Raw genomic sequence first — 27,090 nt, forward strand, 5'->3', positions numbered from 1 at the left:
AGGGGCTTAGTACCCTGACTAGGTTCATGACTAGAAAAGGGATTTTATACCCTAGGAAACAGGAGGTGATACTAGTAGAGGCCCTATATGTTTAGGACTGGAATTGATACTAGTAAGGGCTTAGTACCCTGACTAGGTCCACAACTAGAAAAGAGGCTTTATACCCTAGGAAACAGGAAGAGAAGGGAAAGGGACTTTATACCCTTAGTAGACAGTAGACAATGACAGTAGACACTAGACAGTGACAGAGTAAGAGATAGTATAGTAAGGAATAGACAGTCTTGACAAACACCTTAACAATAGAGAGATATGTGTTACAGTAGGTACAACAAGTATACAACAAATACACTATAGTTAATAGCTTGATTGTAACATTTGTTGTACTAAAAGTAGACAGTATCTGTCAGTATAGAATTTGCAGCTCTTAAAGAGAATTACACTACAGTTCCAGATATTAGTAGTAGTATTAAGATAGTACTTCCTTACACAATTTCAGGACTAGTATTGTTCTTAGGATTAAGGAGCTTGAGTTTAATTGTTCTCCAGTTTAAGGTTATAATGAGTAGCAGGGGAAGCATGAGTAGAGACAGACATAGATAATCTGCTTAAAGTGGCACAGTAAAAGCATATTCTTGAGTAGCAGAACCTTGATTGTAGACAGCTGACTAGACACACAATAATGTATAACACACACAACTCTAACACAATCATACACACTCTTCTTAATACATTCTCCTAGAATCCAGAGACCAATCTGGCAAGGGTCTGTTGGGAGAGGGTGGTACAGTGAAGGCAGATAACAATGTCCTTATAAGCTCTCAAGAGTGAACAGGATATTGAACAGGATCTTAGTATAGTAATTATAAAGCTTGTAATTAACTAGAGTCTTACTATAGAGTACTATAAATGTGTAGTAGATAGTAGATGTGTAGGGGGAAGCTAGGGGGAGGCTGACAATCCAGTGGCACGAGTGAAAGGTAGCAGATGAGAGGTAATCCCTAAATTTTACAATGTTCAAAAAAAAGTGTAAGCCTTTACACTTTTTTTTGAACAGGCAAAGACCTAGGATTAGAGAGGTCAACCTAAGTACAGGAGCAAGTATGAAGATAATCTCTAAGTGTCAGCAAATAGCCCTTTATATACTTAACTAAAGTCATGTGTGTAATCTTAAAGGTTATAGGACACTATACTTTTGAAAGTGAGTTCCATTTAGGTTGGAACTGTATAGACTTGCTTAGAGAATCAGTCAACAATTACACAGATAGTATTGTAACCCTGAGACTCAGGTAGCTTACTGATCAGGTCTACTAAGACTTCTTTCTAAGAGTGATCTAGGATCTAATACAGATGTAGGAGAGCCTAAACCCTTGTCTGGTAGGCCTTAGTCTGTTAGCACATATTGTAACTAGTCATGTACTTCAGGATTTCCCTCTACATTCCTAGCCACTAGTAGTTCTGAGTAATAAGTTCCTGTGTTTTGTGTCAGCCTGGATGTCCTACAGTCAGATTGTTGTAATGAGCTCAGACAATGTCCTCCTACAGCTTCTGATCCTTCAGAATGTACAATTGGCCTTCCTAGTAAACCTGTCTGTCCTTATCCTCCTCCTAATCTCTAGCCTGCTTTTCTAGCTGCTTTACTACAACCTAGTCCTATGTGTGTCTTAGAGCTTACTGTATGTAAGTAACAAAGTCAACATTCTTAGATTCAAGTCAGATCTCTTAGATTGTCTTGGATACAAAACAGGAATTGTCTAGAAGAACAAGATTTTTATTATTATTCTCCCCCCTTTTATAACCTACTTGTCTTGAGAGTAAATCAGCTTTTGTCATTTGTGTTCTAGGTTTGTAGGTTAGTACAAAGTCATAGTTCTACAGTTCTAACATCCAGCAGGCTTAGTAGTAGTTGAGCTTCTGAGGCACTCAGAAGTACTAGAGATTAAGGTAATTACTCTAAATCTTAAACTTCTGTACAGTACTAAGGAGATATTAACACTACTCCTTTAGGGAACAGACAATTGTAAGGAGTTCCTTGTTATAAATAGAGTAGTTCTGTTCTATTACAGAGAGGGATTCTAATTAGAACACTATTAGACACTACTTTCTGTCAATGAACTAGGACAGTACTACTCTATTTGTAAAGTTAGAAGAGTTGGCTTTAACTTGGAACTTGTCCACAACTGTCAGAACTACTAATACAGGCTTGCTAGTAATAGCCTACTTTAGAGACTCAAACACAGACTGCTACTAATCATCCTATTACTAAGGAACATCTTTACTGGTAAGATAATGAAAGGGCTAGACAATAGTACTAAAGTCTTAAATGAAGCATTAGTAGTAGTTTGTAAACCTAAGGAACACTTGGACCTGTTTCAGGTTCTAAGGTTGTAACCAGTTCCAAACTGTAGTTACCTTTATTAGATCCATACAGACCTCTCCTCTACTAATTACAAAGCTCAGATAATCTACTAACTCCTGTACAAAAGAGTACTTTACTTCTTAGAGGAACAGTTTATTATCTTAGAGCTGTTGTAGAACTGCTCAGATCAGTCAGTAGTAGTGCTTGACTGTCTAGGTGAAGATCAGAATGTTGTCTAGATACACACTAACATACTCTGAGTCAATCAGATCTGTAAGAATGTGATTCATAAATGACTAGAATGTTGTAAGTAAGTTAGTTAGTCTGAAGAACATTACAGTTGGTTTGTACAATCCACAATTGGTTCAGAACACAGCCTTCTACTCATCTCTGTCTTAGATCTGAATATTATTGTATCTCTATCAAACATCTAACTTAGTGAAAACCCTGAATGTATGTGTCTTATTAATGAGCTCCTGAATCAGGGGGAGTAGGTACTTGTTTTTGATAGTACCCTCATTAAGACAATAATAATCCTGGACTAGGTAGAGCTTCCTATCTTTCTTTTTGACAAAGAAGAAAGGGGAGGCTATAAGAGACTTTAAGGGTTGGATCTGACTGTTCTAAAGATTTTCTTAAAGGAACTTGTCAAGCACCTCCTGTTTGTCTCTGTTGAGTAGGTAGACCTTATAATCCTTAGGTTGGAAACTCTCAGTCAATTCAATTGTATAGTCCTAGAGACAGTGTTTAGGAAGCTAGTCAAATTCCTCTTCACTAAAGACTTTAGGGAACTCTCAGACAAAATCCAGTAGGCTGAGTCTATGTGTGTTCTAGAGTAGAGTTGTTCTAAAGAGGTTCTGGACTGGTTCTGTCTCAGACATTCTTCAGATCAACTCTGTTCCATCTTGACTAGAATATGTATCCACATATTTATCCTAGTCAAAGAAGAACAACTAGTCACCTTTATTAGAACTGTTAGTAACATTAGAAGTGTTCATATTCACTCAGAACAGTAGTACAAGGTAGCTGTAAGACTCAGGACACTGATTGAACACAAGTGTCTACTCTAACTAGTCAATAGTAGAGTTGTAAGCCTTGAGCCATTTGAATCTAATAAAGACATCTGTCTTTCTAAGGTTAGTGACTCTGAACTCAATACTTTCCTCATAATCCTGAATGGTCATCTGTAGTTGGACAAACTCAGTAATCTGACTATTCTAGTTCAGGGTTCTGTCTACATTGTATACTAGGATTAGAAGTAGAACATGTCAAGTAAAGAGGTAGTGTTCCTATACAAAGGCCTTATTAATACACAAACTAGTACATCTACTGTATACTAGAGCTATTGTTCAGATCTGGAGGGATCCTAAGAAGGGAGCCAAGAGGACAGGAACCTAGAGCTAGTGTCTAGAATGTTCTCAGATGAACTACTACTTGTTCTGAAGGGAATGTACAGTTTGTACAGTCTTATTGTCTAAGAGAGTAAGTATATACACTAACATTTCCTTATTAACCTCTCTCTTTCAACAAGGACAGACCTATGTCCTTAGCTGTAAACTCAGCTGAGACTATCCCTACTTGATACTACAGACAAACTACTAAGTAGTAAATAGAGCTAGGTAGTGTTCTAAACATTCTAAGATTTCAGAATACAAAAGTAGTAGGTTGGATTGTACAGATTTAGACTTGGATAAAGTGTAAAGAGAAGAATCAAAAGAATCAGAAGAAATAGGAGAACTATCTACTTTTGTTTTTGACTTTTTTCTTTCTAATAAATAATTTTGTTGATTTATTTTTTCTACTTTTTCTACTTTTTCTGCTTTTCTTACTTTATTTACTTTTAATCCTACAGTGTCCATTGAATCAAAAGTAGCCATTAAAAAATCTGAGTCATAGCCCTTTAGTACTGTATTTACTGTTAGGCCTTTACAAAATCCTAGAGTACATAGTCAGAGTCTAAGAGTTCTAAGGTGACTTTCAGATTTGTAGAAAAGGCTTCTTACTACAAATCCTGTTTATTACTCATTATTACTCTAATGACTTAACAGATATACTATTACTTCTGTAGGTAGTCCTTAATTTAGTGTCCTAACTTTCTATAGGCAAAGTATACTCCTTACTTTCAGGCTTCTCTAATGTTTATTAGAACAGATTGATTACAAATTACAGGCAGATCAATCTGAGAACTTAGAACTGTTAGAGCCAGACACATGTGTAAGTGTTCTGTACAGACTTGATACATTCAAGCTGTAGCTTGGTTGAAGGAAATGGTACACATCTTCTATTCAGTGTAAGTAATCAGTTCTAGTATCATTCTAAGAATCTTATTAACTAGTTCTAGGTGAAGAGCTTTTTCAAGTATTCTAATAAGGACATTATCAAACCTAAGTGTGAATCCTACCTTCTAGGCTAGGATATTAAACTCCTGAAAGAAGGTATTAGTAGAATGTTTGTCCTGTTGTAGAGACACAAGCTTGTTCTGTGTATTATACTTCTTATTCAGATTAATGAAGGAAGTACAGAGCTGCCTATTAAAGTCTGAAGGGTGTTACAATTCTCTACTCTTGTATCTTCAGTTCTAAGGGTTCTACACCCTTCTATACTGGAACTCAGGACTTCTGTCCCTTAGGGGCACTGTTTATAAACTATATGTATACTAACTCTTACTACTACCCTTCCTTACTTTATTATTCTATTCCTTTGACTACTCCTTCATTCCTTGTTCATTCTATAGTCTCTTACCCTTTGTCTATCCCTTCATTCTTTGTACCTTTATCTTTGACATTCCTTTCTTTCATTCTTCATAGCTTATCATTCTTAGTAGCTCATACTCCCTGAGTACTCTTGTATAGTTTAGTATATATAGGTGTATAAGATTAGACTAGTCCTGTAGTCTTGATCTTGTCTACTCTAGGTAGTCCTGTACTCTTAGGCTCACTCTATATACTCTACTCTTGTCTCACTCTCTCTCTCTACCTATTCTACAAGTTCTGACTATGTTCTAGTACTTACATTCTGTATTTCTGTTATGTAAGATAGTTATAGTCTGAGTCCTCTTACTGAGCCTTTGAGTCCTCTCTACACTGTTACTAACATCAGATTAAGACTACTTATTACTACTCTACAACTCTCCTACATTTTGAGCATTAGTACTCACTATTGTGTCAATCTCTTTTCTTTGTCCTAACTCTCTTACATTTTTAAATTTTAAACTTTTTAAACCCTTTTAAACTTTTGCCACCCTTCTTCTATTCATTACCCCTTTTAGTTTAGTACTGATTCCTTTGTAGTGTAAACATGGACCCTTCTACACTAACTGTCACCTCTACTGTCCTGCCAGATCAGTAGTTACAAGCAGAACTAACTTAATACATACAGACCTCTATCTAAGAGGCCTTTACTAACCATATGCCCCTAGCTCCTTCAGAACCTGTTCTGATTGTTCTGGAAGTTACAACCTGTTCTAGAAAGAAAGTACATGTAGCCTACCCTTCAGACTTTAATAAGTAGTACTTTGAGGACTTCTAGTACTAAGTTGAACTATATGTAGCTACTACTTCAACTAATCTATCCTCAAATCTTAATTGTGTTCTATTTGTCCTCTCCTTCATAAAGGAAGGCAACACAGCCACCTAGGCCCAGAACTGGATTGAAGGACATTAGATTGGAAGCCTGATCTGACTTTAGAACAACAAGTTGTATTTAGAATTCATAGAGTAGCTCTGTACTTCCTTTATTAATCCAAATAAGAAGTACAATGTATAGAACAAGCTTGTGTCTCTATAACAGGGCAAACATTCTGCTAATACCTTCTTTCAGGAGTTCAATATCCTGGCCTGAAAGGCAGGATTTGTGCTTGGGTTTGATAATGTTCTTATTAGAATGCTTGAAAAAGCTCTTCACTCAGAACTAGTTAATAAGATTCTTAGAATGATACTAGAACTGGTCACTTACACTAAGTAGAAGACATGCACCATTTCCTTTGACTAAGCTGTAGCTTGGATGTATCAAGTCTGTGTAGAACACTCACACATGTGTCTGACTCTAACAGTTCTAAGCCCTTAGATTAATCTGTCTATAATTTACAATCAATCTGTTCTAATAAACATTAGAGAAGTCTAAAAGTAAGGAGCATACTTTGCCTACAGAAAGTTAGAGCACCAAATTAAGGACTGCCTGTAGAAGTGATAGTATATCTGTTAGGTCATTAGAGTAATAATGAGTGACAAGCAGGATTTGTAGTAAGAAGCCTTTTCTACAAATCTGGAAGTCACCTCAGAACTCCTAAACCCTGAGTATGTACTCTAGGATTTTGTAGAGGCCTAACAGTGAATGTAGTACTAAAGGGCTATGACTCAGATTTTTAATAGCCACTTTTGATTCAATAGACACTGTAGGATTAGAAGTAAATAAAGTAAGAAAAGTAGAAAAAGTAGAAAAAGTAGAAAAAGTAGAAAAAATAAATTAACAAAATTATTTATTAGAAAGAAAAAAGTTGAAAACAAAAGTAGATAGTTCTCCTATTTCTTCTGATTCTTTTGATTCTTCTCTTTACACTTTATCTGAGTCTAAATCTACACAATCCAACCTACTACTTTTACATTCTAAGATCTTAGAATGTTTGAAACACTACCTAGCCCTGTTTACTACTTAGTAGTTTGTCTATAGTATCAAGTAGGGATAGTCTCAGCTGAGTTTACAGCTAAGGACATAGGTCTGTCCTTGTTGAAAGAGAGAGGTTAATAAGGAAATGTTAGTACATATACTTACCCTCTCAGACAATAAGGCTGTACAAGCTGTACATTCCCTTCAGAACAAGTAGTAGTTCATCTAAGAGTGTTCTAGACACTAGCTCTAAGTCCCTGTCCTCTTAGCTCTCTTCTCAGGATCCTCCCAGATCTGAACAATAGCTCTAGTAGATAGTAAATGTACTAGTTTGTGTATTAATAAGGCCTTTGTGTAGGAACACTACCTCCCTACTTAATGTGTTCCACTTCTGATCCTAGTATATAATGTAGACAGAACCCTAAACTGGAATGGTTGGATTACTAAGTTTGTCCAACTACAGATGACCATTTAGGATTATGAGGAAAGTATCAAGTTTAGAGTTACTAACCTTAGAAAGACAGACATCTTCATTGGATTCAAATGGCTCAAGGCTCACAACCCTACTATTAACTAGTTAGAGTAGACACTCATGTTTGATTAGTGTCCCAAGTCTTACAACTACCTTACACTACTGTTCTGAGTAAATACAAACACTTCTAATATTACTAATAGTTCTAATGAAGGTGACTAGTTGTTCTTCTTTGACTAGGATAGATATGTGGATACATATTCTAGTCAAGGCAGAACAGAGTTGATTCAAAGGATGTCTGAGACAGAACTAGTCTAGAACCCTTTTAGAACAACTCTACTCTAGAACACACATAGACCCAGCCTGCCAGATTTTGTCTGAGAGTTCCCTAAAGTCTTCAGTAAAGAGGAATTCAACCAGCTTCCTAAACACTGTTCTTAGGACTATACAATTGAATTGACCAAGGGTTTCCAACCTAAGGATTGTAAGGTCTACCTACTTAACAGAGACAAGTAGGAGGCACTTGACAAGTTCCTTCAGGAAAATCTTTAGAACAGCTGGATCTGACCCTTAAAGTCCCTTATAGCCTCCCCTTTCTTCTTTGTCAAAAAGAAAGATAGGAAACTCTGTCTAGTCTAGGATTATCATTGTCTTAATAAGGGTACTATTAAAAACAAGTACCTACTCCCTCTAATTTAGGAGCTCATTAATAAGATACATACATTCAGGGTTTTCACTAAGTTGGACATTTAATAGGGATACAATAATATTCAGATCCAAGACAGAGATGAGTAGAAGACTGTGTTCTAAACCAATTACAGATTGTACAAACTGACTATAATGTTCTTTAGACTAACTAACTTACTTACAACATTCTAGTTATTCATGAATCACATCCTTATGGATCTGATTGACTTAGAGCATGTTAGTGTGTATCTGGACAACATTCTGATCTTCACTCAGACAGTCAAGTACTATTACTAACTGATCTGAGTAGTTCTACAACAGCTCTAAGATAATAAACTGTTCCTCTAAGAAGCAAAGTACTCTTTTGTACAGGAGTTAGTAGATTATCTAAGCTTTGTGATTGGTGGAGGAGAGGTCTGTATAGATCTGGCAAAGGTAACTGTAGTTTAGAACTAGCTACAACCTTAGAACCTGAAACAGGTCTAAGTATTCCTTAAGTTTGTAAACTATTACTAACACTTTATTCAAGGCTTTAGTACTATTGTCTGGCCCCTTTACAATCTTACTAGTAAAGATGTTCCTTAGTAATAGGATGATTAGTAACAGTCTGTGTTTGAGTCCCTCAAGTAGGCTATTACTAGTAAGCCTGTATTAGTAGTTCTAACAGTTGTAGACAAGTTCTGAGTTAAAGCTAACTCTTCTAACTTTGCAAATAGAGTAGTACTGTCCTAGTTCATTAACAGAAAGTAGCATTCAATAGTGTTCTGATCAGAATCCCTCTCTGTAACAGAACAGAACTACTCTATCTATGACAAGGAACTCCTCACAATTGTCTGTTCCCTAGAGGAGTAATATTAATATCTTCTTAGTACTGTACAGAAGTTTAAGATTTAGAGTGATCACCTTAATCTCTAGTACTTCCAGGCACCTCAGAAGCTCAACCACTACTAAGCCTACTGGATGTTAGAACTGTAGAACTATGACTTTGTACTAACTCACAAACTTAGAACACAAATAACAAAAGCTAATTTACTCTTAAGACAAGTAGGTTATAAAAGGAGGGAGAATAATAATGAAAATCTTGTTCTCCTAAACAATTCCTGTTTTGTGTCTAAGACAATCTGAGAGATCTGACTCAAATCCAAGAATGTTGACTTTGTCACTTACATATAGTAAGCTCTAAGACACATACAGGACTAGGTTGTAGTAAAGTAGCTAGAGAAGTAGGCTAGGGATTAGGAGGAGGATAAGGATGGACAGGTTTACTAGGAAGGCCAACTGTATGTTCTGAAGGATTAGAAGCTGTAGGAGGACATTGTCTAAGCTTATTACAACAATCTAACTGTAGGACATTTAGGCTAACACAAAACACAGGAACTCATTACTCAGAACTACTAGTAGTCAGGAATGTAGAGGGAAATCCTAAAGTATGTGACTAGTTACAATATGTGCTAACAGACTAAGGCTTACTAGACAAGGGTTTAGGCTCCCTTACATCTGTATTAGATCCTGAATCACTCTTAGGAAGAAGTCTTAGTGGACCTGATTAGTAAGCTACCCAAGTCTTAAGGTTACAACACTATCTGTGTAATTATTAACTGATTCTCTAAACAAGTTCATACAGTTCTGACCTAAACAGAACTCACTTCTAAAGGCATAGTGTGTATCTATTAGGATCATGTCTTCTAGTTGTACAGACTCTCTCAGAAGCTCATTCATAATTGTAGACTGTAATTTGAGTTGAAATTCATATAGAACTTGTATGTACTTCTCAGAATTCAAGAGAACCCTTCTACTATATATTACTTACAGACTGACAGTTAAACAGAGTAAGTCAATTAGGAGATTGAGCTCTACCTCTGAATGTTTATCAATTATCAGTAATCAGATTGGTCTGAATAGTTAACCCTAGCAGAATTTGTACACAATAACTAGCAACACTCTGTAACAGAACAGTCCCCATTCTTCCTCAATCATAGAAGACATCTGTACTAGGGGACAGTTCCAAACTGGAATGTTAGTTCTGAATCTGTAACAGACTTTATAGAACAGATACACAGGACTAGAGAGGATACACAAGCTCTTTTAAAGAAGGTAGTACAGGTTATAAAGCAGAACTATGATTAGAAGAGGTCTACAGTCAAGGATTACTAGCCTAGTGACAAGGTTATACTAGAAGCCACTAATCTGACCTTAGATTGTCTAATGAAGAAGTTAGACAACAAGTACTTCAGACCCTTTATTATTAAAAAGAAGGTTAGTGTCTCTGCCTACAAACTCTAACTTCTAGTAACATAGAAGTGTATACACCTAGTGTTCAATAAGGTTCTGTTGTCTCAGTACTATAATCCTAGTTTTCCTTTGTAACAAAGACCCTCTCTACCCTTACTAGAACTTATTAGCTCTGAACCAGAATACAAAGTAGAGTACATAGTAGATACTAAGCTACTGTGTAGAAAACTCAAATTCCTTGTTTACTAGAAAGGGTACCTAGTTGAGGAGCACACTTAGGAACCTGCCAAGAACCTTACCTATACTCTTAAGACAATCTAAGATTTCTATCAGCTTCATCCTAGTACTCTGTACAAACTCAGCCTTACAGATTTCTAAGCCTTACTGTTCTAACCTATACTTAAGCTACTAGCTAAGTCTAATGTTTACTAATTAGAACAATTGGTTTTAGAGGGAGGGTGATGTTACAATTCTCTACTCTCATATCTTCAGTTTTAAAGGTTCTACACCCTTCTGTACTAGAACTCAGGACTTCTGTCCCTCAGGAGTACTGTTTATAAACTATATGTGTACTAACTCTTACTACTACCCTTTCTTACTTTATCATTCCATTCCTTTGACCACCCCTTCATTCCTTGTTCATTCTATAGTCTCTTACCCTTTGTCTATCCCTTCATTCTTTGTACCTTTATCTTTAATCTTCCTTTCTTTCATTCTTTGTAGCTTATTATTCTTAGTAGTTCATACTCTCTAAGTACTCTTGTATAGTTTAGTATATATAGGCATACAAGATCAGACTGGTCCTATAGTCTTAATCTTGTCTACTCTAGGTAGTCCTGTACTCTTAGGCTCACTCTATATACTCTACTCTTGTCTCACTCTCTCTCTCTACCTGTTTTGTAAGTTCTGACTATATTCTAGTACTTGTGTTCTGTATTTCTGTTGTGTAGAATAGTTGTAGCCTAGGTCCCCTTACTAAGCCTTCAGGTCCCCTCTATACTGTTGCTGACAAAGGGCAGGCTACATGTACTTTCTTTCTAGAACAGATTGCAACTTCCAGAACAATCAGAACAGGTTCTGAAGGGGTTAGGAGTACATAGTTAGTAAAGGCCTCTTAAATAGAGGTCTGTATGTATTAAGTTAGGTCTGCTTGTAACTACTGATCTGGCAGGACAGTAGGGGTGGCAGTCAGTGTAGAAGGGTCTATATTTACACTATAAAGGAATTGGCACTAAACTAAAAGGGGTAATGAATAGAAGAAGGGTGGCAAAAGTTTAAAATTTAAAAATGTAAAAGGGTTGAGACAAAGAAAAGAGATTGACACAATAGTAAGTACTAATGCTTGAAACATAGGAGAGTTGTAGAGTAGTAATAGGTAGTCTTGATCTGATGTCAGCAACAGTGTAGAGGGGACCTGAAGGCTTAGTAAGGGGACCTAGGCTACAACTATCCTACACAATAGAAATACAGAACACAAGTACTAGAATGTAGTCAGAACTTACAGAACAGGCAGAGAGAGAGAGTGAGACAAGAGTAGAGTATATAGAGTAAGCCTAAGAGTACAGGACTACCTAGAGTAGACAAGATTAAGACTATAGGACTAGTCTGATCTTGTACACTTATATATGCCAAATATAACAAGATACTTTACATTAAAATAGCTCATAAAAGTACACTATTATCTTTCAAAACAAATGCTTGATATTACTGAGCTAAGAAAATGTATTGTAGTACTGTTTACACACAGAAATAAGACAGTTGAGTGTTGTGAGTTAATATTATGTGACAGCTCTAAACCTTCATGTGATGTACTATAGTAACCATACTAACTGTAGTACTCATACTAGTACTTTTTAAGTTAAACAAGGTTGTTATATAGTATTAAAATGATTTGGTATATAAATAAGTAAAGTAAATAAGGTTTAGAAACTCAAACTTAGTATTTAATTAGAGAATATGCTTAGTAATACTGTATACTTGTATACAGTGTATACAGAAATTTTTTACTTATAGTATATACATATGTGTGTAAATATACACCTGAATTTTCAGCTAAAATTTTCTCTTACAATACAGTGTGTAAGCATATACACTGTAGGTGTATCTGTAAATTACACTACAGTGTAGAGTACTAATGTACCAGTCTTAGTCAAAACTGATCCAAAGTCTATAGAGTGTCTTCTAAAGCTAACATAAAATAGAGAGAACTTTGTAGTAGAGTGTTCTTGATTATTATATACAAACTCAGCTATAGAAATCTATTCTGCCTAGTCTGACTATCTATAGTCAACATACAAGCAGAGATACTGTTCTATCTCTTAATTAATACACTCAGTTTGACTATCAGTTTGAGGATAATATACTGTAAAGGGATTCCCTTTAATATAAAGAGTATTATAAAGTTCTCTCATAAATTTAGTATTGAATTGTAGTCCTCTGTCATGTATAATCTTCCTAGGTAATCTATAGAGTCTAAAGACTTGATCCCTATACAGTCTAGCTATTCTCTCAGCTGTAACCTTTATAGTAGTTAGAAGAGTATGTATTTACTTAGAGAAACAATCTATAATAACACAGATAGTGTTACAGTTCTCTACTCTTGTACCTTCAGTTCTAAGGGTTCTACACCCTTCTGTACTGGAACTTGGGACTTCTATCCCTCAAGAGTGCTGTCTATAGACTATATGTGTACTGACTCTTACTACTACCCTTCCTTACTTCATCATTCCATTCCTTTGACCACCCCTTCATTCCTTGTTCATTCTATAGTCTCTTACCCTTTGTCCATCCCTTCATTCTTTGTACCTTTATCTTTGACCTTCCTTTCTTTCATTCTTCATAGCTTATCATTCTTAGTAGTTCATACTCTCTAAGTACTCTTGTATAGTTTAGTACAGTATATACACTGTATACACTATATACAGAAGTAGCATATTGTATATAAGTCCTGCTGACCCAGTTTACACCCATAATTATATACACATATGTGTATATATGGGAAATTTTACATGTGTAAGTATATATGCTACACACAGAGTACTATAGTATATATTCTGTTAAATAATAAACTAAGCATATTAAAGATGTTCAGGAACTTGTAAAGAAAAGCCTGGACCAAACTGCTGAAGCTATAAAGAAGTACTATAATCATCATTCAGGCCTCTTTATATAGTATAAGTTAGGAGATATAGTGTATTTAGACTCAAGGAATATAAAGACTACCAAACCTACTAAAAAGTTTAATAACAAGTGGTTTAGTCCCTTTAAGGTTGACTCTAAAGTTGGAGCTAGTGTATATAGGCTCAAACTACCTTAGGGATGGTTGATTCATCTAGTTTTTAATAAGATTCTACTCAAACTATATGTTCTCTAAGTCTTTAATATTTAGAAGGCTCCTCCTCCTCCTCTCCTAGAACTTATAGATAATGAGATTGAATACAAAGTCAAGGCTATCCTTGACTCTCAACTCTACAAGAGAAAGCTTTAGTTCCTTGTCAAATGGGTAGGATACTAGGAAGTAACTTAGTAGCCTGAAAATGACCTTACTTATACTCAGAATACTGTTAGGGATTTCTACAAAGCCTATCCTAGTACTCTAAGATGACTGTTACAATTCTCTACTCTCATACCTTCAGTTTCAAGGGTTCTACACCCTTCTGTACTGGAACTCAGGACTTCTGTCCCTCAGGGGCACTGTCTATAGACTATATACATACTAACTCTTACTACTACCCTTCCTTACTTCATTATTCCATTCCTTTGACCACCCCTTTCTTTCTTTGTTCATTCTATAGTCTCTTACCCTTTGTCTATCCCTTCATTCTTTGTACCTTTATCTTTGACCTCCCCTTTCTTTCATTCTTTATAGCTTATCATTCTTAGTAGCTTATACTCTCTGAGTACTCTTGTATAGTTTAGTATATATAGGTGTATGAGATCAGACTAGTCCTATAGTCTTAATCTTGTCTACTCTAGGTAGTCCTGTACTCTTAGGCTTACTCTATATACTCTACTTGTGTCTCACTCTCTCTCTCTGCCTGTTCTACAAGTTCTGACTATGTTCTAGTACTTGTGTTCTATATTTCTGTTGTGTAAGATAGTTGTAGTCTGGGTCCCCTTACTGAGCCTTTAGGTCCCCTCTACACTGTTACTGACATCAGATCAAGACTACCTATTACTACCTTACAACTCTCCTACATTTTGAGCATTAGTACTTACTGTTGTGTCAATCTCTTTTCTTTGTCCTAACCCTTCTACATTTTTAAATTTTAAACTCTCTAAACCTCTTTTAAACTTTTGCCACCCTTCTTCTATTTATTACCCCTTTTAGTTTAGTACTGATTCCTTTATAGTGTAAACATGAACCCTCCTACACTAACTGCCACCCCTACTGTCCTGCCAGATAAGCAGTTACAAGTAGAACTAGCTTAATATGTATAGACCTCTATCTAAGAGGCCTTTACTAACTACATACCTCTAGCCCCTTCAGAACCTGTTCTGGTTGTTCTGGAAGTTGCAACTTGTTCTGGAAAGAAAGTGTACATAGTCTACCCTTCAGACTTTAATGGGTAGCACTTTGAGGACTCTCAGTACTAAGTTGAACTATACATGACTACTACTTTGACTAATCTATCCTCAGATCTTGATTGTATCCTATTTGTCCTCTCCTTTATAAAGGAAGGCAATGTGGCCACCTAGGCCTAGAACTGGATTAAAGGCTATTAGATTAGAAGCCTGATCCAACTTTAGAACAATGAGTCATACTTGGAATTCATAGAGTAACTCTATACTTCCTTTATTAATCTGAATAAGAAGTACAATGTACAGAGTAAGCTTGTGTCTCTACAACAGAGCAAACATTCCACCAATACCTTCTTTCAGGAGTTCAATATCCTGGCCTAGAAGGTAGGATTCATACTTGGGTTTAATAATGTCCTTATTAGAATGCTTGAAAAAGCTCTTTACCTAGAACTGGTTAATAAGATTCTTAGAATAATACTAGAACTGGTCACCTACACTGAGTGGAAAACATGTGCCATCTCCTTCAACCAAGCCACAGCTCAGATGTATCAAGTCTGTACAGAATGCCTACACATGTGTCTAGCTCTAACAGTTCTAAGCCCTTAGATTAATCTGTCTGTAATTCATAATCAATCTGTTCTAATAGACATTAGAGAAGCCTGAAAGTAAGGAGTATACTTTGCCTGTAGAAAGTCAGGGCACTAGATTAAGGACTGTCTACAGAAGCAACAGTATATCTGTCAGGTCATTAGAGTAATAATGAGTAACAAGTAGGATTTGTAGTAAGAAGCCTTTTCTACAAATCCAGAAGTCACCTCAGAACTCCTAGACCCTGACTACACACTCTAGGATTTTGTAGAGGCCTAACAGTGAATGTAGTACTGAAGAGCTATGACTCAGATTTTTTAATAGTTACTTTTGATTTAATAGACACTGTAGAATTAGAAGTAAATAAAGTAAGAAAAGTAGAAAAAGTAGAAAAAGTAGAAAAAATAAATCAACAAAATTATTTATTAGAAAGAAAAAAGTTGGAAACAAAAGTAGATAGTTCTCCTATTTCTTCTGATTCTTTTGATTCTTCTCTTTACACTTTATCTGAGTCTAAATCTGTACAATCCAACCTACTACTTCTGTGTTCTAAGATCTTAGAACATTCAGAACACTACCCAGCCCTATTCACTACTCAGTAGTTTGTCTGTAGTATTAAGCAGGAATAGTCTCAGCTGAGTTTACAGCTGAGGACATAGGTCTGTCCTTGTTGAAAGAGAGAGGTTAATAAGGAAATGTTAGCACATATACTTACTCTCTTAGACAATAAGGCTGTACAAGCTGTATGTTCCCTTCAGAACAAGTAGCAGTTCATCTGAGAACATTCCAGGCACTAGCTCTAGGTCCCTATCCTCTTGGCTCCCTTCTTAGGATCCCTCTAAATCTAAACAACAACTCTAGTGAACAGTAGATGTACTAGTTTGTACATTAATAAGGCCTTTGTGTAGGAACACTACCTCCCTACTTAATGTGTTCTACTTCTAATCCTAGTATATAATACAGACAGAACCCTGAACCAGAATAGTCAGATCACCAAGTTTGTCCAACTACAGATGACCATTCAGGATTATGAGGAAAGTATCAAGTTTAGAGTCACTAACTTTAGAAAGACAGATGTCTTTATTAGATTCAAATGGCTCAAGGCTTACAACCCTACTATTGACTAGTTAGAGTAGACACTTGTGTTTGATCAGTGTCCTGAGTCTTACAGCTACCTTACACTACTGTTCTAAGTAAATGTAGACACTTCCAATGTTACTAACAGTTCTGATGAAGGTGACTGATTGTTCTTCTTTAATTAGGATAAATATGTGAATACATATTCTAGTCAAGGTGGAACAGAGTCAATCTGAAGGATGTCTGAGACAGAACCAGTCTAGAACCCTCTCAGAATAACTCTACTCTAGAACACATGTAGACCCAGCCTGCTAGATTTTGTCTGAGAGTTCCCTAAAGTCTTTAGTAAAGAGGAATTTGACCAGCTTCCTAAACACTGTCTCTAGGACTATATAATTGAATTGACTAAAGGTTTCTAACCTAAGGATTATAAGGTCTACCTACTTAACAGAGACAAGTAGGAGGCACTCAACAAGTTCCTTTAGGAAAATCTTCAGAATGGCCAGATCTGACCCTTAAAGTCCTCTATAGTCTCCCCTTTCTTCTTTGTCAAAAAGAAAGATGGGAAGCTCTGCCCAGTCTAGGATTATTATTGTCTTAATAAGAGTACTATTAAAAACAAGTACCTACTCTCCCTGATTCAGGAGCTCATTAATAAGACACATACATTCAGGGTTTTCACTAAGTTGGACATTTGATAAGAGTATAATAATATTCAGATCCAAGACAGAGATGAGTGGAAGACTGTGTTCCAAACTAATTACAGATTGTACAAACCAACTATAATGTTCTTCAGACTAACTAACTTGTCTACAACATTCTAGTCATTCATGAATCACATCCTTACAGATCTGATTGACTCAGAGTATGTTGGTGTGTATCTAGACAACATTCTGATCTTCACCCAGACAGTTGAGTACTATTACTAACTGATCTAAGCAGTTCTACAACAACTCTAAGATAATAAACTGTTCCTCTAAGAAGCAAAGTACTCTTTTGTACAGGAGTCAGTAGATTATCTGGGCTTTGTGATTGGTGGAGGAGAGGTCTGTATGGATCTAGCAAAGGTAACTATAGTTCAGAACTGGCTACAACCTCAGAACCTGAAACAGGTCCAAGTATTCCTTAGGTTTGTAAACTACTACTAACACTTTATTCAAGGCTTTAGTACTATTGCCTAGCCCCTTCATAATCTTACTAGCAAAGATGTTCCTTAGTAATAGAATGATTAGTAGTAGTCTGTATTCAAGTCTCTCAAGCAGGCTATTACTAGCAAGTCTATATTAGTAGTTCTGACAGTTGTAGACAAGTTCTGAGTCAAAGCCAACTCTTTCAACTTTGTAAATAGAGTAGTACTGTCCTAGTTCATTGACAGAAAGTAGTGTCTGATAGTATTCTGATTAGAATCCCTCTCTGTAACAGAACAGAACTACCCTATCTATAATAAGGAACTCCTTACAATTGTCTGTTCCCTAGAGGAGTAGTATTAATATCTCCTTAGTACTATACAAAAGTTTAAGATTTAGAGTGATCACCTTAATCTCTAGTACTTCTGAGTGCCTCAGAAGCTCAACCACCACCAAGCCTGCTGGATGTTAGAACTGTAGGACTTTGACTTTGTACTGACCCACAAACTCAGAACACAAATGACAAAAGCTGATTTACTCTTAAGACAAGTAGGTCATGAAAGGAGGGAGAATAATAACAAAAATCTTGTCCTCCTAGACAATTTCTGTTTCATGTCTGAGACAATCCAAGAGATCTGACTCAAATCTGAGGATGTTAACTTTGTCACCCACATACAGTAAGCTCTAAGACACACACAGGACCAGGTTGTAGTAAAGCAGTTAGAGAAGCAGGCTAGGGATTAGGAGGAGGATAAGAATGGACAGGTTTACTAGGAAGGCTGACTGTACATTCTAAAGGATTGAAAGCTGTAGGAGGACATTGTTCAAGCTCATTACAACAATCTAACTGTAGAACATTCAGGCTGACACAAAATACAGAAACTCATTACTTAGAACTACTAGTGGCTAGGAATACAGAGGGAAATCCTGAAGTACATGACTGGTTGTAATACATGCTAACAGACTAAAGCCTACCAGACAAGGGTTCAGACTCCCTTACATCTGTATTGGATCCTGGATTACTCTTAGGAAGAAGTCTCAGTAGACCTGATCAGTAAACTACCTAAGTCTTAGGGTTACAACACTATCTGTGTAATTGTTGACTGATTCTCTAAACAAGTCTACACAGTTCTGACCCAAACAGAACTCACTTCTGAAAGCATGGTGTGTATTTATTAGAATCATGTCTTCCAGTTGTACAGACTCCCTTAGAAGCTTATTCACAATTGCAGACTACAATTTGAGTCAAAATTCATACAGAACTTGTATACACTTCTCAGAATTCAAGGGAACCCTTCTACTGTATATCACCTGCAGACTGACAGTCAAACTGAGTGAGTCAATCAAGAGATCAAACTCTACCTTCAGATGTTCATCAATCATCAGTAATCAGATTAGTCTGAATGGTTAGCTCTGACAGAATTTGTACACAATAACTAGTAACACTCTATAACAGGACAATCCCTGTTCTTTCTCAATCATGAGAGACATCTGTACTAGGGGACAGTTCTGAACCAGAACAACAGTTCTGAATCTGTAACAGACTTTACAGAACAGATGTGTAGAACTAGGGAGGACACACAAGCTCTTTTAGAGAAGGTAGTACAGGTTATAAAGTAGAACTATGATTAGAAGAGGTCTGTAGCCAAGGATTACTAGTCTAGTGACAAGGTTATGCTAGAAGCCACTAATCTGACCTTAGATTGTCTAATGAAGAAGTTGGACAACAAGCACTTCAGACCCTTCATCATTAAAAAGAAGGTTAGTGCCTCTGTCTACAAACTCCAACTTCTGACAACATAGAAGTGTATACACCTAGTATTTAATAAGGTTCTATTGTCTTGATACTATGATCCTAATTTTCCTTCACAACAAAGACCCCCTCTGCCTCCACCAGAACTTATTAGCTCTGAACCAGAATACAAAGTAGAGTACATAGTAGATGCTAAGCTACTGTACAGAAAACTCAAATTCCTTGTTTACTAGAAAGGGTACCCAGTTGAGGAGCACACTTGAGAACCTACTAAGAACCTTACCTATACTCCTAAGACAATCCAAGACTTCTATCAGCTTTATCCTGGTACTCTGTACAAACTCAGCCTTACAGATTGCCAAGCCTTACTATTCTAACCTATGCCTGAGCTACTAACCAAGCCCTATGTTTACCAATCAGGACAATTAGTTTTAGAGGGAGAGTAATGTTACAATTCTCTACTCTCATACCTTCAGTTCTAAGGGTTCTACACCCTTCTGTACTAGAACTCAGGACTTCTGTCCCTTAGGGGCACTATCTATAGACTATATGTGTACTGACTCTTACTACTACCCTTCCTTACTTCATCATTCCATTCCTTTGACCACCCCTTTCTTTCTTTGTTCATTCTATAGTCTCTTACCCTTTGTCCATCCCTTCATTCTTTGTACCTTTATCTTTAACCTCCCCTTTCTTTCATTCTTCATAGCTTATCATTCTTAGTGGCTCATACTCCCTGAGTACTCTTGTATAGTTTAGTATATATAGGTGTATAAGATCAGACTAGTCCTATAGTCTTGATCTTGTCTACTCTAAGTAGTCCTGTACTCTTAGGCTCACTCTATATACTCTACTCATGTCTCACTCTCTCTCTCTGCCTGTTCTGCAAGTTCTGACTATGTTCTAGTACTTGCATTCTGTATTTCTGTTGTGTAGGATAGTTGTAGCCTGAGTCCCCTTACTGAGCCTTCAGGTCCCCTCTACACTGTTGCTAACATTGACTAAACATTCTAAAAGGAACCTTTAAAGACTTTAACACTTTGCTTAGACAAAATAGCCCCTAAATTTAGTTGTTCAGGACATACAACCTAAGGAGGGAGGTGATGTTAGGATTACAGGAGTGGACCTATTTCATTTTCTTCATATTTCTATCAGTTTTGCAAAACACCAACATTACTACTAGATTTTTATAATCCTTAACATCTTATCTATTGTTCTACAAAGTTTCATGAAGATTGTATCAGTATTGAGCACAGGAGAGAGCTACAGAGACACAAGGTAGTATATACAATCACAACACAGCTAATTCATTTCTTGCCCAATATAGTAACTTGTGCCTCTTTTGTACAATAGCCTCTTAACCTATATTTCTTAATGTGTAACACTCTGTTAATTCTTCCTGGCCTCTAATGTGCCTGTTGGCTTTACAATATTTGTTCTTATTATTTCTTTTATCTTATTCTCAAGTTTTATTTCTTACTTTACTCTTGTTATCAAGTTATTATAAAAAGCAATCTGTAAATACAGTAGTTCCTTAGTTTTTTGACTCTTCTCATATTCCTACTTGTTCTCCTAGCATAAATCCTAGCCAGTAGCTTTGGGAATATAGTTGGTTTAAGGGCTGCAGGTTACATTCACAGTTTGAGAGTACTATTAATCTAGAGAACACTTCTCTCCTAACAACATACTCTTTTACTATAAACAATATAGATATGTTTATAGTATGTGTTATTGTTGTTTGAACATTGTATTGTTCAGAAAGCACCTTCATAAGACTTCTGACACTTGTATACATTGTGAAGTTTGTATAAATTGTATTAGTTATTGTTTTTGTTATACAATAATACAAAACATTGCCTGTACATATGCTAGCATTATTAGAAAACAGGGGATTGTGCTCAAGATGGTCTGAGAGCATTATAGTAGCAAGTATACTGTGTATGTGTAAGCACCATATCTTGTATCCCTTTACACTAGCCAACTTTTCTGTTCCCTTAAAGAACTTTGTAATGTTAGAGTCCTTCATTATAGTGTTAACAAAGGTATGTATTATAAACAACATTGTAATAGGTTTGGGGGGAGAGGGAGGTCTAGGGCTTGGTGTGCTAGTAGGAGGCAAAGGCATTCTGTAAGAGTGAGTATGTAGAGGCATTCAATAAGCACTAAGGCTTATAACCTTTTAACAAGTATAGTAGGAGTGCTCTCAAACTCTCTCTTATTAAGACATTAAGCAAGTGTCTGCCTTATATACTATATAGTAAAGTCTAATAGTCTGAGACATTCTAAGCACAGTAACTCTACATAAGGCAATTGGGGATTTCCTAATCCAGAGCACAATCTAATATAAAATTTGTTAATTAAAACATGGTGCTCTACAGACATACATATGTGTATATAAACTAATTACTAAAGAGGATAGACTCTAATATTACTGAAATCATACTGATTTTAATAATTGACTTTTCTAAAGATGTGAGAGGCATTGAGGGCAACACAATGGCAATGGTTTGGATGGAGGATAGGACAAGTAAGAGAAGAGACAAAAGAATGTTGTAGCAAGTACAGCTCAACATCTTTGTCAGGTTACTCTTGAAATGTTCTGTACAAGAGTATAATTTGGAGGATATCATTTGATGCTAATATACAATCAGTCTATCATGTACAGACTGGCCTTCTAATGTCCTACTCAGTTACAGGTGATAGGTATCTATGACACTCTTTCAGTAGTATACCTGTTAAAAGAAGCTTCCTATTATATCTCTTAACATTGTTACTGTATAAGCTACCTTGACAAACTGTTCAACAAGTTTCTTTGAAACAACCAAGATATTGCCAAAGACACTGATTCTGCTCAACCTGCAGAACCTTAAAAAAAACACCCAAGTAAAGACCATGGTATGGTATGGTATGGTATAGTATATTTCCTAGTATAGGTCCCTAAAAAGAAACACTAGGGCTGCTAGTCTATTGTACAAATACAGGGTAATTTATCTATAATAAAGAAACCACCCTGTCTAGCAATGTGCAGGGAACTACTAATGCAATAGACACTCAATGCTTCTCCAACTGTGTACCAGAAATGAGACAAAAAGTATATAAGCTTTGAGAGATAAGGGAACATAGGGTACACAGGAGAAGATACTATTTTCACAGTAGAAATCCATCATGAACAGTACAGAGAGATTATAAATGGAAATTACTAATAGAGTTAGCTGTGACCTTAGCAAAGAAAGGAGGCAGAAAAGTAAAAGAAGATTGACAAGCAAGAATAGGGGTTGTAAGCAATTGCAACACCTTTATTTTGAGTAACTCATTTTGTGTTTTCTTTTATATATTTGATAGTATGCTACACTAGTAGTATTATAGAAGTATATTGAGTAATTTTTAGTCTTTTATTAATGACATAGATATAGTAGCAATTTATTGGTATTTTTTGAATAATTTTCGTGATGGTGGTTCGTGGGAGAGTCCATGTATTTACCATATTCGAATGAATGGCATGAAACAAGAGTTGTTACAACTACCAAAGTAGGCAATGTGCAATAGCCGGGCACTTAAGAACAAAAGATGATGAAACAAAAAAGAAATAATAGTAAAGAAAAGAGGGACAGGACGATAAGACAGATTGAAACGCTAAGAGGGGATAGTTCTGTAACATACCGAGAAATTTAGAGAAAATCAAGATAAGTATTATTAAGTAACAAACAGGCGGGCGGAAAAGGAATCAAGAATAAAGACAGAAGCAGAGGTAGAAACGTTTGTGGCACCCTTCCTTTGGTGGAATTAGAAACTGAAACAGTGGTGAAATAAGGATGTGAAAGCAAGGCGATACACGGTATCCAGGGCAGGGTATAAGAGCAAGAACCAACCAATGAATAACCCCGAGAAGGGAAGTGGACGCAAGAAGAAATTGTAATCAACATGCGATACAAATGATCAACCGAAACCCACCATACGTGATAAGAGATAAAGGATAACAGAGAGAAGAATTGGCTACGAATGACTAAACGGATAATTTTCATTCCTCTTCCTCCTCCAAAACGTTATGTAACGGTGCCCCATGCACATAGCGCATTGGGCTTGAGCGGCCTACTTCTCCTGCAAGGTACGGCTGTGTGGGCTCCAGACCTTCAATATCTTCGTCGTTGTCATCGTCCAGTTCGGGAGAGGGTTCGCGAACTGGAGCTGGGGGTTGCGGAGGTGTAGGTAGAGCGCGAATTGGTTTAGGAGTAGGTTTCTCCTTTTCATCTTGGGGGAGCGAGGATGAACGCACAGGAAGTCGCGAAGGTTTCTGTATTTGAAGAGGTGGTGTAGTAGGAATGTTCTGCATGGGAGGTGATGAAGCTGTTTGCCGTTCTCGTTCGCGGTACATCTCGATAAGGCTGGCAGTCTTACTCTGCGTGGCGGGTGACGGAGCTGCGGTTGTGCCTCGGACGCTAGTCGAAGCCGGTAGAGTCATTGACTCAGTCTTAGATTGTTCGTAATCGCGACGTACGGGACTGGAATCCACAAATGCCGGCACTTCTATGTCACCATCCACCTGGCGCTCGCCATCTCCAATAGAGCTCGTAGGCTCAAAGTCGCCTTCGCTGTAGATGGAATCACCATACCCAGACGTGCTCGAGCGTCCAGGATCTTCCGGCCTCGCGGGCCTTCTGTCTGGATGTAAGTCAAAATATCCAACGCGCTTCTTTGGTAATGCCTGTAAGACGTCTTCGTCTTCGTCTTCAGCGCCCGCCGCAGAGTAACCATGCCCGTTACCATTTTCGTTTCCGCGCCCTATTGCCTGAGAGTGGTCATGATCCTCGTCGTCTGTTGACGGCGACATTTGGCGCACTCCTGCTAAAGCCTGCGCGACTTCTTTGCTCGCAAGCTCAGGATCTGATCGGCCAGCCCCCGAGTTAGCCGCACTGCTTACGCCTAGGGCTCTCGAAGTGCCAACACCACGCGGACGCATCTCCGCATCCTGATCCGACATACGTTTACCACCGCTAGCGACTAAAATGTCAACCCAAGCGTCATCTTTACTCATTCGCTTTTCTTTTGTAGTCTTTGAACGCGATCCAGCGGGACCAGCTTTGTTACCCTCCGCACTGCTGCGTCCGTTCAACTCCTCGTCACTGTAGCTAGCGAGCCTCGTGTCGAAGTCGACAGTTTCGTATTCAGACGGGATAATGCCACGATTATCACGATTAGCGCCGGGGAAGCGGAACCGAGCCTTACGAAGTGAAGCAGGTGAAAATGGCGAAATTGTACGAGACTGGACGGGTGACTCCATCGAAGACTTTGACGGTGGTTGCGGTGCGTGTGATGAAGATGTGATGGGCGTAGCGGGAGTTGATCCGGCAGCATGTTGAGGGCTTGACATTGAACGTTTTGGGTCTGGTACGGGAGTCTCAACGCGCAAGCCGGCAGAATGACCAACAGTGGCAGAGCTGCCCAGAGATAACACTTTCGTCATGCTTGTGCTTCCTCCAGCCAACAGTCGCTCGAACTCTGCCTCTCGTGCATTCGGACTCCTTGGGACAGTTCCGATCGCGTATGGTCTTCCATTGAGGGTAGCAGCTTGTTTCCATTGCTTTCCTGTGCCCTTCTTTGGTGAAAGGAGAGATGTGATACCAAATCGAATGCGAATGTTAGGTTTGTTTCCTTGCCGAAGGAGTGATTCGCGATACTCTGCCGGAACAAATTCCTCAAAAAGTAATAGTGTAGAGGCCGTTCGTGGATCAGGGGGAGCACTGGGGTCCGTCGACGAGCTGAGTGACAGTGACGGTGATGTTGCCGAAGGTTCCGAGTGCGAAGTTGGAAGGGATCTGAACTCGACCTGTGTGATGCATTAGCCAGAACTAACTCCGCAACAGCGACATACACACCAGTGCCCAATTGCATTCTCTGAAAGTTGTCTCTGACCGGTCCATCCAACCGCCACCATAGAGGAGATCACAAAATACATCCAAGAAGCCTTCCTCTATGACATCTTCTCGGCCGTCCATGATTGGAGCAGTGTCCCAGCCAAATGGCGGAAGCGCTTTTTGAACATTCTTCTTAAGCTTACGGTGCATCTCCTTTTCTTGAGCAGGCCATTGCTGAACAGTTTGGGCCAGCGGAGGTGAGAACTGGAGCGTCTGGCTGAGGCTCGCATCACTCCGGGTAAATCCGGCAGCACTGAAGTCATTCCAGCTGAGTGTCTGCCGTTTCGCGGCACGGGCATTCCGGGCACCTTCTGTAAGATCAAACTGAAGCGCAGAAGGCGCCGCAGCGCCGTCCCCAAATCCGAGCATGGAGAATTCACCCCATTTCATATCAGTCAAGCTGCGAAACTTGGCCTCTTCGGCAGGGTCATCAAACAATGACGAACGTGTGCTCGCAGTCGAACTGGCCGAGGAAAGAGCGGGCGTCGAGACTGGGGAAGCAGGTTGGGTAGCGATCAAAGACGTAGATGGATGGAATCCGGGAGGCAGATCTAGCTTCTTCCTGAATGCGTCCGAGTAACGTGGCTCTAGTCGGGAGCCGTCTCGCTTTTCCGGCGCAATACGTCCCCACTCCTTGCTTGAACGCACAGCCGTACCCTCTGCACCTTTCGGCCATGCTGCGCATGTCCTAAGCAAGTCCTCCGAATAAAGCCGTACATTTCGACGCACGCTCGCAACTCGACGCGTCTTTGCGCCCAGTCTCGGTCTTTCAAACGAATCAATTGGTGCGAGAGTGGCAGGATATCCCTTCACCCAGGAAATGAGCCTGCGCGGTGGTGGAGCACTGGGAGGCGCCTGAGAAATCTGCAACCGTACATATGCAAGTAAGAGATGCTCTGTTGCGTGGGCAGAGCGAAGGTAAGCGGTATATGTTGCGTGGAAACTTGTTGTTGGGAGGCCGAATAGCAGAGGTCCGAATAAGCTTGCAAGAGTCGGTGGTATGAGCCCCGAGCTCGTAGAGTTCGCGAGAAGTCGAGAAAGGAAAGAAAAGAGTGTCAGGACCAGCTCGCGCAGCTGTGGCTGCAGCAGGCCGACAAAGCTTGTGAATTCCGTTTTGCTAAAGTTCCCCGAATGTTCGACGTGCCGCCAGCGAAGATACACTTCCCAGTCGATGAGCCCGTGGTTTTCTACGCCGTTTACGATGCGTACTGGACGAGCGAGGCCCCAGCGAAGGAAGGAAGCGAGCGCGTGAGGATTGGCGAAGCGTGCCTCGTCGCGCAAATCTGGGGAGCGAAGGAAAGCTGTGATGAGCCGCCGAACGGACGGCGCGTCAAGATCAAGGGCCATATTAGAGAAGAGGAAGGGGGTTGTGAGACCACGCTGGATGAGCTCATCAGATACGACCTCGACGAGACGCTGGAGATCCTCCGGAGAAAGGACGACGTGAGCCTCATGAGCCAAATAACCATAGTCTCGTTCGGACGTCTCGTTCTGTGGATTGCTCAGGCATGTTGGGAGGAAACCATCCTCGACGTCTGTCTGGAGCTCAAAGTCAGCAGCACTGGTGGCTGTAGCGCGTTTTGGTTGCGAGAGAGTCTGCGCGCGCTTGTCCTTGGATGGGAGTGGGGGCGCACCACGACTATTTACGCGACCAAACTCGTCGATGCCAGCGTCGATGTTCGGTTTGTTGACAGTCTTTGTGGACGTTGTCCGTGCGCGGGTGAATATGCTGGGCATGAACACTGTCGAGGAGGAGGAGG

General features: G+C 38.7%; 1 protein-coding gene across 1 annotated transcript; it reads right to left on the bottom strand.

Moving 5' to 3' along the window:
• Positions 1 to 23,021: 23,021 nt before the first annotated feature.
• Positions 23,022 to 27,090, bottom strand: FOMMEDRAFT_22419 (uncharacterized protein). Its single transcript, XM_007269395.1, has 2 exons — positions 25,292 to 27,090; positions 23,022 to 25,242 (listed from the first exon to the last, which is right to left on the bottom strand). Exons 1-2 carry the CDS (start codon positions 27,065 to 27,067, stop codon positions 23,437 to 23,439), a joined length of 3,582 nt encoding a protein of 1,193 aa, XP_007269457.1. The 5' UTR covers positions 27,068 to 27,090; the 3' UTR covers positions 23,022 to 23,436.

The sequence above is a fragment of the Fomitiporia mediterranea genome (assembly GCF_000271605.1).
Source record: "Fomitiporia mediterranea MF3/22 unplaced genomic scaffold FOMMEscaffold_9, whole genome shotgun sequence".
Taxonomy (NCBI): domain Eukaryota; kingdom Fungi; phylum Basidiomycota; class Agaricomycetes; order Hymenochaetales; family Hymenochaetaceae; genus Fomitiporia; species Fomitiporia mediterranea.

Excerpts from the sequence above, each read along its gene's own strand:
- FOMMEDRAFT_22419 (XM_007269395.1), bottom strand. The coding sequence starts at position 27,067 with ATGCCCAGCATATTCACCCGCGCACGGACAACGTCCACAAAGACTGTC. Across the intron at positions 25,243-25,291 it reads GAGAATGCAATTGGGCACTG|GTCGAGTTCAGATCCCTTCC; the intron begins GTGTGTATGTCG and ends TGCATCACACAG.